Genomic DNA, 19,155 nt, shown 5'->3' with positions numbered 1-19,155 from the left:
ATTATTATTTTGATAATCAAATTTATTTATGTTTCACTAATATTCTTGTAAAACTTATCGTAGATGACCAAAAAAATTTTCGAATACGAAATTAAATTACAATAAACACAAAAAAATAGTTAAATTTTTTTCTTTAAATTAAGGAATGATAGAAAAAAATAAAATAAGAATAAGAAACTCAAATAATTATAATAAAAGAAGTCAAAAAATAATTAATGTATGAAAAAATTAAAATATACCTTGAACTTTTATAGAAGAATCATATATACCACTAAATAATTTTTTTAAAAAAATTATAAGTAATAAATATAAATTTTAAATTAATTATTTAAAATTCCGTTAAATGAAGGGTATATTTGAGCAATTTTGTAACGGCAGGGGTATATGTGAGCCGTTTGTATAACGGTAAGGGTATATATGAGCCACTTTTATAACGAGGGGTGTATCAACTCCAAATGACAAAGTTATATCAGACCTTTTTCCCTTAAAATTATGAAGAAACTACAAGAAAAAAATCATTTGGATTCAATATTTAAATGGTGTAATTTTCCGCTTTAATGATAATCTAAATGGAGTTATATTGTCGGTGATTGTTTGGATAAGAATTTCTTTTTCTGAAAATAAAATAAAGAGTTCACCATCTTATTAACTATCATGTGGGACTTTTGTCATATTCTTCAATACCCCACCTCACGACCAATATTGGATGAGATTGGTTTGCCCTGATATCATGTAAAATTAAGTCTTTGGTCTAACTTACACCCCAAAAACGGATTTAAATAGAGGAGGATTGCCCAAATTTTATGAGGAGTTCACCCATCACATTAATCATTTATGTGAGACTTTTTTCATATTCTTCGACACACCATCTCGCCCCTAATATGGGGTGAGATGGATCATGGTCTGATATCATGTAAGAAATCAGGTCTTGAACCTAATTTACATCACCAAAAGTTAACTTAAAGAGAGAAAAATTGTCTAAGCATTAAAGGAGTCCATACACCACATTCATCATTAATGCATGATTTTTGTCATTCTTCATTAGTAAGGAGACTAGGAAATTAAAGTGGTACAGAAAAAGAAAAAATGGCTTACACATGACGTTGATTGACCTAGAAAAGGCCTACGAAAAAGTCTCAAACAATGTCTTTTAGAGATGCTTGGAGGCTAGAGGCGTTCAAGTGTTATATACTAGGGTGATTAAGGACATATAAAATGGAGTCAAGACTCGAGCAATAACAATGGGACCAGTTGGAGATTCGGGACAAATATCAGCTATGATGGATTTGTAGGAGAGATTAGCTCTTAACCCGTTTTATTTGTCTTAGCTAAGGATGAATTGACATGGAATATCAAAGAACATGTGTCATGGTTTATGTTATTTGGGAATGACATAATTAGATTGACGAGGCTCGCGGCGGAGTTAATGTTAGGCTGAAAATTTGGATATAGACCTTGGAGTTTAAGAAATTTAGATTGAGCAGACCAAAATAGAACATTTGGAGGGCAAGTTTAGCGATGTAATACTGAAGCTGACGTGGAAATGAGGCTTGATACAACGCTAAACTTATTTACATAATCCATAAAGAGGCCCCGACCACTACTCTAACTACTCCATTCAATTCATATTATTCGTCTATATACCAAAAATGAATATTTTATTTTATTTGTCTAATTTAAAATATCAAGAGAAATTTATGTATCTTTATTATTAAATGACTATGTAAAATATTATTTGTCAAATGTAAATTTTCAAAAATATAATTATAAAATTGTTATAATAAACTAAATTTCTAAGAAATACTTTCTTTCAAAATATCAAATCAACATGAATTAAGTAAAATGAAACGAGTAATATATAAACTTAGCTAGATAGACATAAAAAGGAGGAAAATTTAGATTATAATGATAATTTATTATTTTATTTTATTTTTCAAGGAAAGGATATTATTAAAATGGCTCAAACTTCTTTTCAAGTGTCACCTTTTTAATTAAGACAAAATTAGAATAAAATATTGATATTTGAATAATGAGTACACAAAAACTTGATCGTAAAGAAGAGTTCTGCGGTCTTAAAATTAAATTTTAAATTTGTACGGTTGATTTTAGTAATATTTTTTTTCAAAATAAATAATAATAAAATAAGATGTGATTCCCAAAATATCAATTAATTAATATAAAATGTGACATAATTTTATGACGTATCAATATGTCAATTTTAATTCTTCTCAAATCAAATTTTCGACAAAATCGTATTACGTGATTATATCTAAATTCGCTCCTGCCAGAACTAATACATTCTTGATAAATTAAAATATATTAATATAATCGTTAAAACAAAAATACAATCTAATTTAAAATAATATTACCAGCTTTTTTAAAAAATATAAAATTATTCAGTTGATTGTTGAAAAATGCTAAAGGTGAAGGAAAGAGGAAGGAATGCAAGAAAATGATTCTATTCCATTTTCTTTTATTTTCTCGTTTATTTATTTACTAGACACATATATCAGTGCTATCACGAATCTAATATCTCTTATTTTTTTTCACTTTATATGATACGAATAAAAGTTAGCCTTGTCCCAATATATGTAGCAAAAATAGAATTTCAAGAGTCAATATGTTGTTAATTATAGTTCGGAACCACACGCGAAGCAGACATGTTGGCTGTCTACTGTGTGGTTAAAATGGAATAACTAAAATATAATATCAATAAAAAATATATTTACGTAATACGAAACATCAAGAGTCTCAAATCAATAAATAAATTGAAATTAAAAAAATAAATAAAACAGAAATAAATAAGCCAATACCAGTAGGCCAAACAACTAATTATGTAAATAAGCACACAATTGAAGCACACACGTTGACTTTCTGTTGTGTGTTTATTGACACTTATATATAAATAGTAGATATATGGTGCATATAATATTTTTATGTTATACTGATCGAGATATTCACAATATCTAAATGTACTAAAGTATTTATAAATGGCTAACTCTTATAAATAATAATATTATCATATAAAAATTTGGTATATTTTAAAATTACTATACTAAAAGCAGTTAATCGACAATTTAAAACTATTACTATTTTTGCATGTATAGGTACTGGTGATAATATTTATTCATGAATTTATTTTTGAAATAGTGTCAATTAAATAAATTTAAATCTATTTAAATTATATTATTTTTATATATTTATATGATAATAAATTATTTCATTAAAGTGTAAATGAAAAATTCAACACCATATTTCTTTCTCTCTACCTTCTTATATAGAATGAGCGATAGTATAATTTCATAAATTTTCATAATTTCATATTTCTATTAAATTAAATTTTATTTCTTTTCTAAAAATAATGTGCACATGTTTGTATAGTGACAAGAAATTGAAAGAGAAACAAAAATTTAAAGAAGGGAAAAATAGAAAATAATTTTTTTAAAATGTGAAGAAATTGAAACAAAAATATAAGAAAAATTTAATAGTACCACGTAAATAAAAAAGGACAGCATATATGAATCTCTTTAATTTAATCTTAAAATTAGTCATGATCTGATACAGTTAATATGTTACTCCTACTTTTAAACTGACGGATATCAGACTATAAAAATTTTTTTTATCATGATCGAGTTCTTGATCAGATATATAAACTCCTTAATTTATCCATTAGTTGAAAGAAATAAAAAAAATATATTTTTAAATAAATTTTTTAATTAATATGTTAAATTTTAATTGTCAATCAAAATAAAACACATGTGACATTTAAATTGTGGGCTTTTAATGAGCGATGAAGCCATCATAAATGACATAATACTTCAAAACTTTGGAGTATGACATAGTGACTTCAAAAATTGTCAAGTGCCAAAATTCTCCATATGTAATCATATAACATGTTTGCTTTATTTATTTATTTTAAAAAAATATTTATATTTGATATTTATTTACTCAATTTATTTTTATTCATGTCAGAAAATTTTTATTTTAACTTAAAATCAAGTCTAATTAAAAATGAAAAATTAATAGCAATATAGTAGTACATATTGAGACTTGAGAGGTAAATAAACGTGTGTCAAATAAATTGAAAATGAAATTTAATTTGCAAGTGTTGTTGAAAGTAATTAATATTTGTTATAAATAAAAATTAACCCCCAAGAGTTTAAATAAGTGAAAACTAAGTATAGATTTATAAGGTTACCTTAGCTTATTTAATTTTTTGGAATATATATTCATATAAATATTTATAATTTATTTCAATTATGACTTTCGAATTTCCTACAAAAATAAATGGAATGAAGTAGACTACAATATCTAATTGCAATTTCTTTTAAATTTGTAGGTCAGTATAATTAATTAAAATGAAAAAGTAAGACTCAATTTTGGGAAAATATTTATTTTTGCGTATTTATATCAAGCCAATGTAAAATGTATTATTATATGATTTAATAATATAAAAATAATGTATGAATTTAAATACTTAACATGCACAAATTAACTTGATATTAACAGTCGATGCGAATAAATTTTACCTCCCATTGTGTTCTAGAATAAAAATAAAAATACATCATATAATTTCTTTCTATATATTTTAATACTTTAATTTTAGTGGACAATATATTAAAAATATATATTGTTGATAAGAGATGATAACTTCACATGTCTAGTAAAAAAAAAAAAAAAAACGAAAAATTTGTTTTTTTTTCATAATTTTAATTTATTTTATTTATCTTACTTTTTAAGTTTGTTTTTAAAAAATTATCCTTTTTTCGATTTATCAACTCTTTAATTCTAACTTGTTAAAAATCATGACATCTTGATATACTTTACATCTCTTTAATTTAAAATCACGAATTTATCTTCTAAACTTTCTTAATTATTTCGTAATCAAGTTAAAATCAAACAAATAAATTAAACGAGCGGAGGTGAAAACATGTGTCAAGCAAGGAGGTTATACTAGTACACCTGTTAGCTCCATTGTGAGACAGATAGATTTTGAAATCCAAAATAAATTACACGTAGGTGTCTGTATGTAAATGTAAAAAAGAGACATAATTCTCTTATATTTTTTGTTTTCTTTATGTCTTTTGCAAGTTTGGTTTCTTTGATATAATTTGAAGAATTTTTCACAAGTGACAAAATTTTGAAGATGAAGGTTTGTTCTAGCTCTTTATAAAACTTTTATAGTTTAATTTTTCAATATGTTAACAAAACATCTCTAAAATGTATTCTATGATTTTTGAGTCTTGTCATAAATTAAATGTATTGAATGTCTCTAATTCTTGTTATTACTATTTGGAAAGTTTGAGATTGATATTTTCTTTAAAAAGGGTAAGGCACAAAGTCCTAGACTATCGTCGAAGTTTGACGCGCTCCTTAACTTTAATTAAACTAAGGTTTTATCGGCTTGAATTCTTTTTGTAATTTTTTACGTCTTTTTAGCTCATATGGCGTTCAAACTTTCACTTTCAAACTCCCTGAAGTTACGGAGTGTGTCAGGTATATATAAAAATATATAAAAAATTAAGTTTGGGTAATTGAATCTTAGTAATTTTTTACCTCTTTTTAGCTGCTTATGTGGCGTTTAAACTTTCACTCTCAAACTCTGTGGAGTTACGGTGTCAGGAACATATAAAAATATATAAAAAATTAAGTTTGGGTAATTGAATCTTAGTTTATTTGGAGTGTGTTTTTGAATTTCGATCATTTACTTTCGCGTTTACCCAAAAAAAGGGACTTATTTTCAGTGATTTTTTACTTTTAAACTAATTTTAGCTTTGAAAGTTTTTGAATAACTCTTAAAAGTGTTTTTGAACACTTCTTAAGGCCGTAAGAGTACCAAAAAATTTAGAAAGTTAATAGCTTGGGTTTTCAAACTTATGACTTTTAACTTAATAAGTCTGGAAAAATTAAGTTTAATTTTAAGTCGAATAAATTAAAACAAAGGGAGTAACTATTGTGGGCCACTATTACCATAAACCAAATATTGGAAGAAATCTTGTGAAATGATGACATCTTGTGCTTATAATTTCATTTTGTGTTTTTTAATTTGATTGGACGTGATACATGTAACATGTACCTCAATTTTCGTATCTTCAGATTATATAGGAAGTCTTAAGATCGAGTTTAAGTTCTATACCCCAACAGAATGATCCTACTAAATACTTTTGAAAGTCTAGATAAATGTTGCAAGATATCTATTTTTTGAAAATAAGATAAGTACCTGCCATACCAAAAGAAGTGTGACAGACGCTCATTTAAAAAAATAAATAAAATAAGACAAATAAATTGAAACAGATTAAGTAGGATTACTGTTTTTTTTTAATTAAAGATGAACAAATTGAAATGAAACGAACTAAATATGGTTATTGTTTGTTAATTTTTTTTTTTTGTGAAGGTTCATGAGAAAAGGTCTCACTCTCATGCAAGTGATGAAGAGAAGAAAGTTACTACAAGAAAGCAAAAGGCTGAGGCGGCGCCAAAGAAGCCGAAGATCGCCAATGAAGGCGAGGATAAAGATAAGGTTAATGGAAGATCGAATGCTGCAGATGTGGCAGCTGAATTTGAGAAGTTCTGTAGAGAGACAAGAGAACATCTCTCCATCAAACAAATGCGCGAAATTCTCGAAGCCAATGCCCGGGATGCTTCAATAGCTGATGAGGCTGTTGTTCCTAGATGGTTTGTCACATTCATCTTTCTTAATTTGTTATGCTTCTTTTTTGTAGTGTTTTTTAAGTGTTTGAGTTGAGGATCATTCGGAAAACAACCTCTCTACCTCCTTGCCTAAAAGGTTAGGTTCGTTTAAGTCGGGAATAGAGATAGATTGCATCTGATACACTATATCATGACGTGATAGCCAACTTTTAGGTGTGTGTACACTCTATCCACTTCAAAGCAAATCCATTTGCGAGATTTCATTTTTTGTGTTGCGTAGTTTAGCTTAACCATATCCTCTTTCGACCCCGGACTCCACCCGTGGGATTGTGGGATTTCACGGGGTATGTTGTTATTGTTCGTTTGTTTAAGTTACGCTCTCTTGGTTTGTAAGATTTTGCGCTTAGTAGGGTAGTTACCATAATTTTGGTTGAATCTTTACACTATTAACATAGTTTTAGCTTTGTTTTACGTTGTTACTTTCTCTAACCAGTGTGTTTTCATTTTTAAGATCTGTTCTAAAAAAGTTTTAACTTAGTACTATTCAACTTCGAATTTTTCATTTTGATCCATCGAGATACTTACCATATAGTCACACAAATGTCTGATAGTAAGCTAAGCTAAATTTATGTGGTACGCTTTCCTTTTTAGTTTGTTCTAGGAAGTCAGACTTCCTTACTCGGAAACAATTTAACTTTGAACTTTCATTTTGTTTGAGATATCTGTAACCACATAAATGATTTTTAGGTCGTCAAAATCATTACGAGTTCGAATTGGATACGAGTTTATATTTTTGGATACCTAATAACAGGATTTCGGTTTACACGTTTGTATAAAGAGATTTGAAGTGTTGCAACAGTTCAGTTTATAATATGGTTTCTTATCGAACTATGCTTGTTAGAGAATGTTGTGTAAAATGAACTTACTGAACTATGCTTGTTAGCCAAGACATACTATTCTATGGTCCTGTCGGCGATTGTCCAGTTTGTGGTGGCAAGTTAGAGTTGTCTGGTGACAGCTATCATTGCGAGGGAGCATATAGTGAGTGGTCCAGTTGTGTCTACAGCACTAGGTCTCCACCAAGAAGAGAGGAGCCTATAAATATCCCCGAATCTATTGGAAAAACTCCCGTCTACGAGGTGCCGAACACTTCTTTACATTCATAACTTGCTGTATAATACAGGTACAATGATCTAAGTTGACTATTTATTCATGTTAATATGATAGCTAATTGAGAAACATAGGGACCCAAAAAGTCGTCCCAAGCGAGAAATAGCTTCAGTGGATAAACCATTTGTAGGAATGATGATTGCTCTTTCAGGCCGTCTTTCTCGAACACATGTATGTATATACATTATTTCCGTATATTTATGTTATTAAAGTGCATTGTATGACATGAGGACTTTTTCTCTACAGCAATATTGGAAGAAAAAGATCGAGAAAAATGGAGGGAAAGTGGCTAATTCTGTTATTGGTAATGATCCAAACCATATGTTGATTTGATGCAATGACTTCGATTGCAATCTTAAAGACTAAAATGGCTTTCCCTTTTGGCAGGGGCAACATGCCTTGTGGTTTCTCCCTCGGAGCGTGATCGCGGTGGCTCGTCAAAAGTAGCTGAAGCAGTGTATGTGTAAAATATTTTTTTTGCATGAATCCGGTTAGTGTTGGCGATTATATCTCACAGCTAGGTGCTGTATGTTCCTCAGGGAGAGGGGTATCCCAGTAGTGAGGGAGGCTTGGCTGACCGATAGCATCGAGAAAAAACAAGCTGAAACATTAGATGCATACGATATTGCCAGTGACATTGCGGTAGAGGGGAAAGGTCTTGCACTAGATCAGCAAGATTCCAGTGTGGTGGCACTTGAAACCTTAACAGCTGAGGTACTATTGCAGGCTTTTGTATTCAATAGTGATCGGTTTCCTTTTCGATCTTTTACACTGAAACTTATAGTTATTTGCCAAAATTGGTTTGACATGGTTGTAGCTAAAAGTGTTTGGAAAGAGAGCTGTGCATATCGACAGTAAGCTGCAGGATGAAGGTGGAAAAATTTTAGAGAAAGATGGCATATTGTACAATTGTGCTCTTACTGTTTGTGATCAAGGGAGGAACCTGAACGAGTACGGATCAAGAACTAATATTTTTTTCTTTTATAATTTCAATGTAGTAACTAATAGAATGTTTAAAATGGTGAAGCTTCTGCATTATGCAACTTATCGTGGCGCGAGAGAATCGGTTGTACCTTTATTACAGGAAGGGAAAAATTGGTAACAGCCCCAGAGCAGATGACAAGTTGGAGGAATGGGAAAACGTGAACGATGCTATTAGAGAATTCGCAAAGCTCTTTGAAGAACTGACGGGAGATCAGTTCGAACCATGGGAAAGAGAGAAGAAGATTCATAAGAAAAATATGAAGTTCTTCCCTATTGATATTGTGTGTGCTCTATTTACTTCCTGGAATAAAGTATTTTTGGTGTTTCGATTGTTCAGTTTTAAGTATAAAAGATGTGGTGAATTGTAGGATGATGGCGTTGAAGTAAGGTATGGCGGACTAGGCCTTAGGCAACTCGGGGTTGCTGCTTCACATAGTAAGCTTGATCCGAAGGTAGCAAATTTAATGAAAGTCCTCTGTAGCCAGGAGATTTACCGGTAATGTCCTATAGGATTACTCTTTTTGTTGTTTGTTTACATGTGTACGTGACTCGTACTGTTATCTGTTGAATGAAGGTATGCTCTAATGGAGATGGGATATGATTCACCTGAGATTCCTATCGGGATGGTTACTGATCTTCATTTGAGAAGATGTTAGTCTTTCTCGTCTTTGTGCATTCTCCGCTGGCGATTGGCTACATTTTAAGTAACTTTGCAACCATACAGGTGAGGATACCCTCAAAGAATTTGCGGAGAAACTGAAATCTTCAACGCCAACGGGGAACAAAGCAGACGCCGCTTGGGCCGATTTCACCCAAAGATGGTTCACTCTCGTACCGACTACAAGGCCCTTTCCCTTTAAAGACTATGAAGAACTTGCAGACCAGGTAATTGCATATTAGAGGGTTTTGAGTTCCTCTTATAGACGTGTCATATGATAATATATTAATGTGTTTCTGTATTGTGAAAATTTAGGGTGTTTCTTCTTATGAGGCGATTCGAGATATCAATACTGCCTCCCGTCTTATAGGTGATATGTCAGGCTCAACGTTGGACGATCCTCTTTTTGAGCGTTATATGAAGCTAAATTGTTCTCTTTCACCTCTTGAGAAAGAGGAAGATGACTACAAAATGATAGTGAAGTACCTGGACAAAACTTATGAACCAGTGAGCATTGCCGATGTTGTAAGATCATTTCACTCAGTCTCCATACGTCAAGTCCATTTTGGATATCGGTTCATTACGAAATATCTGTAGCTTTGATCTGAGGTGAGGTTATCTGTTTTCTTCAGAGCTATGGTGTATCGGTTCAGAATATCTTTGCTGTTGAAGCAAGTGCATGCCCCTCTCTTGATGACATCAAGAAATTGCCCAACAAGGTTCTGCTATGGTGTGGTAAGTGATTCTTGGATCAAGATTCGATCTTATTGCGACTGAATGGATAGACCTTAAAATAACAATATGTGCATTACTTACTCTTTGCTTGCAGGGACTAGGAGTTCAAATCTATTGAGACACTTGCAGTTGGGATTCTTGCCTTCAACTTGCTCACTTCCTGTACCAGGTTACATGGTATGTTCAGCAGGGCATATAACATTTATTTTGTCAAAGTGTCGTGTTATTTTCTGCAAGTCTGTTTTCCTTTTCGGGCAGGGAAGAACTTCTTTGGGGTTTATATATTGTTGTTTTTTTGCAGTTTGGAAGAGCCATCGTTTGTTCGGATGCTGCAGCAGAAGCAGCCAGATATGGATTCACAGCTGTAGATAGGCCAGAAGGTTTCTTGGTTTTGGCTGTTGCCTCACTGGGAGAAGAAATTCAAGAGTTCTCCAGTCCACCTGAGGTACTGTAGAAAATGCTAATTGATTTTAGATTTTTCTGTTGCTGAGGATCTAACTTGGACAGTCGAGGTTGGCCATCCCTAACCTATCATCCACTGTCTTTTGGCCATCTCTTTTCTTGAGTAGGCAGTAAGAACCGATAGTCGGCTGTCGCCCCTATCATCCCGTATCTTCCGTGTCTCTTTTGTCTGGTCTTAGGTTCTTAGTCAACTCTTTTCTCACCTCCATCTCTCTCTTTTGGCTTGAACTTACGATTCGTGACTGCTGCTCATACGTGCCAAAGTAACTTGCTCACATGCTGGGTCCCTAAACTTGCCAGCTATTTGTATTTGACTCTGGACTGACTCAGGGATGGAACAAGTTGACTGACTTGGGGATGGAGGCTAGCCTACTTATTATGACTCCGGATTGACTCGGGGCCACAGCAAGTTGGGTTGCGGTATTGAGCTTAGTGCTAACTCTACTTCTCTCAGACTCCGGATGTACCAGGCTGGAACAAGTTGGGAGTGTGGTATAGAGCTGCAAGTACGGTGGTGGTCAGAGCTAACGTCGAATTTTGTACCAAATGCAGGACACTAAATCTCTGGAGGAGAAGGGGATTGGAGCTAAAGGGCTTGGCAAGAAGAAAACAGACGAGTCGGAGCATTTTGTGTGGAAGGACAACATTAATGTCCCTTGTGGCAAGTTAATTCCATCAGAGCACAAGGAAAGCCCTCTCGAGTACAACGAATATGCTGTATATGATCCACAACAGGTACTTATAATGATGAGAAAAAAAGATGGTTTTAATCAAGTTTCAATAGGCAAAGTATATATGGTGTTTACTGATCTTCTGTTTTTATTGTGTAGGTAAGCATAAGGTTCTTGGTGGAGGTGAAATTCGAGGAGAAAGACGTTGAGTATGAAGCAGTTGAGCTCGAGACTGAGCAGCAGCCCGAGGAGTAACCGACGAAAAAGTGAAGGAAGACCAGAGAAGGGTTGTTGTACATGGACATTTTGCCTGTTCTCTAATCAAGACTTTGTTATGGGATTTTGTAGTACTTTTTGGGGCAATAGGATGTGGGAACTTGTTTGTTAGATGTCCAAGTAAATCATAGGAAGTTTGTTTTTGTAGTTGTGGATGTTTGGTTCTTGATTCCGGTTAGGTGCTTGGGAACAATTTTGTGTATATATTGCAGCTAAGTGCTATAGTATATGCTATGTGGATCAAGTATTAGGTTCTACATCTTTTCTTCTTCTTAGTCCATGTGTTCTTTTGACTAGCATGTTCATTTGTAAGTTAAAATTATGAATGAATCGTTAGTATGGGCTAGGCCAGCCTAGTTTAGCTTAGCTTGTCTCATCAAGGTTAATATGAGTTAGGGTTAGGCCCAATAGGTACATACTAGGCATGGGTTATTATTGGTTAGCGTTGTTTGGGCGGTTAATATTAGTTACGGTTAGGCCCCATCTATGGGTTAAGCTTGTTTAGTCGGTTAATATGATTTATAGTTAGGCCCAATAGGTACATACTAGGCATGTTCAGTTGGTTGATATGAGTTAGGGTTAGGTTTGTTGATCTAGGCTCGTTCCGTCTAGTTGGTTAATATGGGCTTGGTTAGGCTTGTTTGACCGATCAATGTAGGCTTATTCGATTAGTCAATATGGATTAACGTAAAGCTTGTTCAACCTTGTTTTTCCTGTCAATAAAACTAGGGTTAGGTTTGTTTGATAGGCTTATATTGTACGTTTCCTCATTTCATATTATTTCATTGTCTTATCATTTTTATTTTTATATATTTTTTCATTCCATCTGAATATAATTTGTTTTACATAGTAGAGAATCCACCAAAAACAATCTCACTTCACTTTCTATCTATATTTTTACGACCTACGAGTAAAATTTATTATATTCTATCACTTTCTATCTATATTTTTACGACCTACGAGTAAAATTTATTATATTCTATTATTTTTAGACTCCACGATACAAATAATAACATGTATGATTCCTGAGTAGGCAGCCTTACGTGTATCTCACGCGTATGGCAAAACATTTCTCCTGTAGGATACTTTCAAACTTGTAATCCTCTTCTCCTGTAAATTGGATACTTTCAAACTTGTAATCCTCTTCTCCCCTGTAAATTCAACTTTCAAATTCTCAAATTTCGATTTTTTCAAGTATTTTCCGATCTCCTTAATTTGATCTCTAATCAATCTTTCAATTGAATTAGCCAAAAATCCCCTATTTCTAGGGTTCATATCTATCACCTAATCCACAAAAAAAAAAAATGCTCAAAAGTTTCAGAAAGATCCATTACTTAGGACACTGTTCACACGATTTTTTCTAAAATCAGCTTCCTTTCTGAACACCCTTTTGAGTTCTGAGCAAAACCCAGAAAGTTTTTTGGCTAGTTTTGTGGTTTCTCGGAACACCCTGTTGAGTTCTGATCAAAACCCATAAATTTGTTTGGTTAATTGTGTGGTTCTTCGGACACCCTATTGAGTTCTGATCAGAACCCAGAAATTTTCTTGGTTTTTTTTTTTATATGATCGAAGATGTATAGCAATTTTAAGGAGCAAGCAATTGAGTATGTAAGGCAAGCAGTGCAAGAGGACAATGGTGGAAACTATGCAAAGGCATTTCCGTTGTATATGAATGCATTGGAGTACTTCAAGACCCATTTGAAGTACGAGAAGAATCCTAAGATAAAGGAGGCAATTACCCAGAAATTTACTGAGTATTTACGCCGGGCGGAGGAGATTCGGGCTGTGTTGGATGAGGGTGGGAGTGGGCCTGGTCCAAATGGAGGAGATGCAGCTGTGATTGCTAAGCCTAAGACTAAGCCTAAGGATGGTGAGGATGGGGAGGATCCGGAGCAGTCTAAACTTAGGGCTGGGCTTAATTCAGCAATTGTAAGAGAGAAACCTAATGTGAAGTGGAATGATGTTGCTGGATTGGAGAGTGCCAAACAGGCGTTGCAGGAAGCTGTCATTTTGCCTGTGAAATTTCCTCAGTTCTTCACAGGTGTGTGTATGCTTTTGTTGGATTGTTTTTGTGTTATTGCTGCATTTTGCTAGTAAAGATTGTTGCTTTAATTGATGGTTTGCTTTGTGATTATGAAGTAGCTTAAACACAATCGTTTTTGGCATAATACATAAACAGAGGCTCAAACTTGGTCTTAGCTAGCAAGTAAGTTCTCCAACCTTGCATATGCACATCTACACACTTCAACTTGTCTCCACTATGTCCGATAAACACTCCAACTTACAAGATGGCCATCTAGACACCTCCTAAGTCAGCCGAGGCGTCTTGATGTGCACTCTCAAAGTTGGAGTGCTTACTTGCTAGGTGAGATCAAGTTTTAGTGTATAGTTTATGAATTATGCCTTATTTCTTTTGGGTGAATGAAGTAGAAATAAGTCAATAAGATGTTAGGTGTTGTTAAGGGATTATAGTGCTTATTATGCAGTGGGAAGTGGGAACTACAGGCAGTTATACAGAGTTTTATGTTGCAAACCAAACACTTCCGACTACTAGTTAGAAAGATTTTCACTTATGTCAGGGTTACATTGGTTCCAATAGTTATAGTTTTTAACTTGAAGTAAGTTTGAGTATTTACCTATTGAACGTTTTAAAGCATTTCAATTTGGGGAACGCTAAGGGCCAGGTTAGTCTATGGATAACCAAATGTGAGAAGAAAATGAAAATGCTTTCTGTTGAGCATATGTAGGAGTTCTTAGATTATTAGTTATGTTGTGGATGATTATTTTCTCTACATTCTAAATGCCTTACAACTCTTTACCATTTGTGTGTGGGTGTTTATGTGTGCATTTTGAAAATGTGAAGTTCGGCAAAGAAAGTGGGTATTCTTTGCCCGTGACTGCATATTTGTGAGAAAATTGTCTTATATACTTGGGAGACTGAATAGTTAATTGCATTGGCACGGGAGGTGATCTCCGAGTAAATCCCATAATATGGAATTCTCTTTATAGTTGGTCCAGGATTCATGTTACAACTCCTCCTAGCTCAACCAAAAAAGTTGTAGTGGGATAAAAATCATTAAGGAAAAAAAACTTGTGAGTTTTATGTTCTTTTTCTCTTAATGGGACATGAGAGATGGTTGAGTAGTTTTGCGATGTGCGCATCACATAACTTGAGTAATTCTTTGGGTGCTTTTGTTCACACCAATTTGAGTGCTTTTTTCCTCCTTTCTCATGTACCTACAGGCAAGAGACGGCCGTGGAGAGCTTTTCTTCTTTATGGTCCTCCTGGGACAGGGAAGTCTTACTTGGCCAAAGCTGTTGCTACTGAAGCTGACTCCACCTTTTTTAGGTATTTGTCCTCCTACTTGCAATTGTGTTTGTTTATAATGTTGTCCATTTTACTGCAAATCGGAGCTATCAACTTCAGGTATTTCCTGATTAACTGCAGCTTTTATTTTGGAAAAAACAGAGGCTTAAATTGCAAATTTGGTACATTATATCACCTGTCATTAGTAAATGAAAAAGATCTCAAGCAAAATGAGAATCTGCTTAGCAGCCCTAGAAAGAAGTCTGGGGAGAAAATGCAACTGATTTTGGCCATTTGATTGTTAGGTTCTTTATTTTATTTTCTGTATAGTTTATCTTTTGGCCGTCCATTCTCATAAATTATTATCTGTATAGTTTTTATGACCTTTCTTTCTCATAATTTGTGTTGATTTTCTTCTTTTCATAGATGATGTTTTTATGTAATCTGGTTCCTTTATCAAGAATCAGAAGTAATAAGGAACATAAAGGGCTCAATCACTAAATACAGAATGTGATTCAATATCCAAGGTCAACTAGGAAATTTTTACATTGCCTGAGTTTTCCTTCTTGGAGTGTGGGATGGTACTTGTGCCTTTCAAGTTGGCTGATGTAAGCCTCTTTATATACTCAATATGCCCAGAATGTTTTGTTTCGTTAGAATCTTAATTAGCTCTTGCTAATTTACCATCTTGTTCATGATCCATGAGTTAAAAGGGCTCTGTAGTTTCATGGGTGTTGCTCCTTATCTGTTGTGGGAGATGTTGTGTGATCAGTAATTATACTCCCTCCATCCCAAAATAAGTGTCACCTTGGCAAAAATCATGTCCATTAAGAAATCGATAAATATAATGTGTAGTTTACTAAACTACCTTATTTAATAAATGTCTTTTGAAAAATTGAACACTACTTAGAAGATAGAGTATAAGGATATATTTGGAAAAACACTACTAAACCACCTTATTTAATAAATGTCTCAGCATTATCCTGATTTTAACCTCTGGATGAGATCATCTTGTATATCTCCAGTTTGGTAGACACGTCTCACACCAATGCTAGTGATGCTAACCCATGAATCTTAAAATAAGACCAGTATATCATGCAATGTTGATGTAGAGCGGAGTCAAATTGAACCTTCAGTTAAGGCCTTGTTTGTGATTGCAGTAATTTCAATAACAAGCTTACAATAATAAAATTTTAGTAGGATTATACAATCAAAGATTCATCAGTTTTGTTTTGTTGCGAAGACCTCCAATGAAGGTCAACATGTAGAGCTTTTGCTTCGTAGTAGTTGTTCTTTTAGGCTAACCCCCCCAACAGCAAAAAAATATGTCCTGTCACCGAACTTCTGTGGGGGTTATTGGGGTGCCAAACATTTCCTGAATTGTGAAAACCAAGGGATAGCATGTGAAATCATGCAATATGTTGAGGTCTTTCTAGAAGCAAAAAGTAATATGTTTAATGGGCCCTTCTCCTGAAATTGTGATATTCTGTGCTGCCATTATGTGGGAGATTTCAAGATGCCTGCGTCCTCAAATGATCCTATACCTGCAAATATTCTAATCTTCTGCAGTTCTCAGTGGTAATAAATCTTCCATTTGTACTATTGACTTCTCTTTTAAACTTGCACATGACCATCTTGATGGATGCATATAAACATGAGTTCCTTGCATGAATATAGTCATCATGTGTCTGTTCTTTGTCCGTTATTTTTTCAGTTCCCCATTTTCAAGAACTTACACTGTAAAGTTGGCGAGTGCCAACTGCTATTTTCATGCAGTGTTTCGTCATCGGACCTTGTATCCAAGTGGATGGGTGAAAGTGAAAAGCTAGTTTCAAACCTTTTCCAAATGGCTCGTGAAAGCGCTCCCTCCATTATATTCGTTGATGAAATTGATTCCTTGTGTGGGCAGCGAGGAGAAGGAAACGAAAGTGAAGCTTCTCGACGTATTAAAACAGAACTCCTTGTGCAGATGCAGGTAATTGATCTATCATAATTCATAGCTATGACGTGGTTCCTTGACCTCTCATAACCAACTTCGACCTATCGGAAAGAAAAGATGAAGATAAATTCCCCTGGCTATAGATTTCTTTTTCTTATTTAATTTGTTTTTTCAGGGTGTTGGTCACAATGATGATAAAGTTCTTGTACTTGCGGCAACAAATACACCCTATTCCCTAGATCAGGTGAAGAATGATCTGCACTTTAAAGTTGTGGATCTTAGAAATTTATTGCTGACACCGAAATTGTCCTTTACAGGCTATACGGCGAAGATTTGATAAGCGTATCTACATTCCGCTCCCAGATTTGAAGGCACGGCAACACATGTTCAAAGTAAATCCCGTTCTGTGATTTTTCTTGGGAAGTGAAGTTCAAGGAAATATACTGCAGCTTGACTTGTGAGAGCTAGAGTTATTTAGATTGGCTTGTTACACGTGCAGGTTCATTTAGGTGATACCCCTCATAACTTAAGCGAGAGTGACTTTGAAGACCTGGCCCGTAAGACAGAAGGTTTTTCTGGTTCCGATGTTTCTGTTTGTGTAAGTCTGGACTCTGGACCCTAATGAATTTGACTTTATGCCCGAAATGTTGTTTGTGAGTTTGTAGTTGGAAGAGACCCTCTCCTACACCAATCCACTTGAATTTGCTAACACTGAAAGAAAAAAGGGGGCAGTTCCTCTTTATTCTCCTAATATATTTATATACTTTCTCTTCTTGGACAGGTTAAGGATGTGCTATTTGAACCCGTACGTAAGACACAAGATGCTGTATTCTTTACTCAGACTTCTAATGGTACCTGGATACCATGCGGACCAACGCAACAGGGTGCTGTGCAGACAACTATGCAGGAGCTTGCTGCTAAAGGACTTGCATCCCAGGTAGATCTTTGGGATATATTTATTGTTCAAGATCACTGCCATAATTAATTTTTAATCTGGTCACTTAGCCAAATACTGCACATGTCTGGAATCTTGATTTATTTCGAGTCACTAGTAATGCAATAATTAAATATGATTCTAACGTTACTGTCTACCCATCATATGGTTATGTTGAACTAAAATGTAAGATTTACTGAACTACATCTGTAAGTGTCAATTCTGAATAGCTTGATTACCCCGAAAAAGGAAGAATTAGTAGCTAATATTAGAATCAAACAATAATATACTCGGTCTGATCCTCACAAGTGGGTCGGGGGAGGATAGTGTCCTTACCCCTACCTTATGAAGGTAGATAGGCTATTTGTGACAGACCCGTGTCTCAGTAGCTGATATTAGAATCATCTAGTAATCTTTTAGTCTGAAGTTCTAATATGGCTTTGGATAAATTGTCATCTTAACGGGCTGGACTAGCTAAGCATCCTGCTGCTTAATGCCTTTGCAGATCATACCGCCCCCCATTACAAAGACAGACTTTGATAAGGTTCTTGCTCGTCAAAGGCCAACGGTTAGTAAATCCGACCTTGAAGTGCATGACAGATTCACAAAAGAGTTTGGAGAAGAAGGTTGATGAGATTGATGTATACTGCTACACCTGGAGTTTCCATGATCTGCGTTCTTTCTCCCCTCTACTTGTCTGAAAAAATTCGCATTATTCAAAGGCTCTTCAAATGGGAGATTGACATTGTTTCCCTTCTTGGGTTGTATCAGTTTTAGCTTTGCATGTATTTACCAATGTCAAGACAGTACATTTTGCTAGTTTCTTGGGTTGTAATTCTGTCTGCAATTATTTAATTCACAATTTGTCAGCCACTGTTGCTATTAGTAACAAAGTTGGTAACCTCTCTTTTCTTGTGGCCAAGGGAGCTTCCTCGGCATATAACTAGTAAAGTTGTTGTCATATGATAAGGAGGTTACGGGTTTGATTTGTGTCATCATCTATAGGAAACAAGAATAACAGTAAAACAATGCAATAGTATAACTCTAATTTCAGTATGGTAACTAATATTGAATGGTATGGTATGTTGTATTGGAGATGGAACTGATCTTCATTTTCTGAAATAAGATGTTATTAGTCTTATGCTCTTGGCAAACTCTTCTCTAGTAAAATAATATTCCCGTCGCTCATTTTTTATTTGTCACTGTTTAACTTAGCACTTTCGCAAAGAAAACAATTATTGACAAAGTTTTGGAAATAGGAAACGTATATAATAGACATAATAAGGCTCTATAACTATAGTTTCGATTGCTGTTGAGGCTACAATTGTATATTTTCGTCCATTTGTATACACAAATAGGGTTAGTACA

The 19,155-nt window shown here is 34.0% G+C and overlaps 2 protein-coding genes across 7 annotated transcripts; both read left to right on the top strand.

Annotated features, from left to right (window-relative positions):
• The first annotated feature begins 5,047 nt into the window (after nt 1-5,047).
• On the top strand, nt 5,048-11,864 carry LOC101267967 (protein ADP-ribosyltransferase PARP3). Its single transcript, XM_004251329.4, has 18 exons — nt 5,048-5,152; nt 6,395-6,675; nt 7,595-7,790; nt 7,879-7,992; nt 8,068-8,125; nt 8,209-8,278; nt 8,361-8,535; nt 8,639-8,772; nt 8,849-9,086; nt 9,174-9,301; nt 9,380-9,456; nt 9,530-9,690; nt 9,779-9,988; nt 10,096-10,198; nt 10,293-10,375; nt 10,500-10,643; nt 11,213-11,395; nt 11,491-11,864. Exons 1-18 carry the CDS (start codon nt 5,147-5,149, stop codon nt 11,584-11,586), a joined length of 2,457 nt encoding a protein of 818 aa, XP_004251377.1. The 5' UTR covers nt 5,048-5,146; the 3' UTR covers nt 11,587-11,864.
• A 745-nt stretch (nt 11,865-12,609) lies between these two features.
• LOC101256646 (protein SUPPRESSOR OF K(+) TRANSPORT GROWTH DEFECT 1) lies at nt 12,610-18,770 on the top strand. 6 transcript variants are annotated; one of them, XM_004250999.5, is made up of 8 exons: nt 12,610-13,648; nt 14,851-14,956; nt 16,691-16,889; nt 17,029-17,097; nt 17,171-17,245; nt 17,353-17,451; nt 17,635-17,790; nt 18,293-18,770. In XM_004250999.5, the coding sequence occupies exons 1-8, from the start codon at nt 13,180-13,182 to the stop codon at nt 18,416-18,418; spliced, it is 1,299 nt and encodes a 432-aa protein (XP_004251047.1). In that variant the 5' UTR covers nt 12,610-13,179; the 3' UTR covers nt 18,419-18,770. The 6 variants fall into 6 exon arrangements, 2 of the variants coding, with proteins under 2 accessions (XP_004251047.1, XP_069147541.1); XR_003244430.2 differs by having other exon boundaries at nt 12,649-13,648; nt 16,660-16,889; XR_011212465.1 differs by lacking the exons at nt 17,029-17,097; nt 17,171-17,245; nt 17,353-17,451; nt 17,635-17,790; nt 18,293-18,770 and adding an exon at nt 13,747-13,813 and having other exon boundaries at nt 12,643-13,648; nt 16,691-16,791.
• The last annotated feature ends 385 nt before the right edge of the window (nt 18,771-19,155 follow it).

This window comes from Solanum lycopersicum, chromosome 11, assembly GCF_036512215.1.
Source record: "Solanum lycopersicum chromosome 11, SLM_r2.1".
Taxonomy (NCBI): domain Eukaryota; kingdom Viridiplantae; phylum Streptophyta; class Magnoliopsida; order Solanales; family Solanaceae; genus Solanum; species Solanum lycopersicum.
This window is presented reverse-complemented; position numbering and strand designations above follow the sequence as displayed.

Bases quoted from the DNA above. Each gene is read 5' to 3' on its own strand.
- LOC101256646 (XM_004250999.5), top strand. From the start codon at position 13,180: ATGTATAGCAATTTTAAGGAGCAAGCAATTGAGTATGTAAGGCAAGCA. The intron at 16,890-17,028 runs GTAATTGATCTA...TTGTTTTTTCAG, and splicing joins AACTCCTTGTGCAGATGCAG to GGTGTTGGTCACAATGATGA. The intron at 17,452-17,634 runs GTAAGTCTGGAC...CTTCTTGGACAG, and splicing joins GTTCCGATGTTTCTGTTTGT to GTTAAGGATGTGCTATTTGA.
- LOC101267967 (XM_004251329.4), top strand. The intron at 7,993-8,067 runs GTATGTATATAC...TTTTCTCTACAG, and splicing joins GCCGTCTTTCTCGAACACAT to CAATATTGGAAGAAAAAGAT. The intron at 8,536-8,638 runs GTACTATTGCAG...ACATGGTTGTAG, and splicing joins TTGAAACCTTAACAGCTGAG to CTAAAAGTGTTTGGAAAGAG.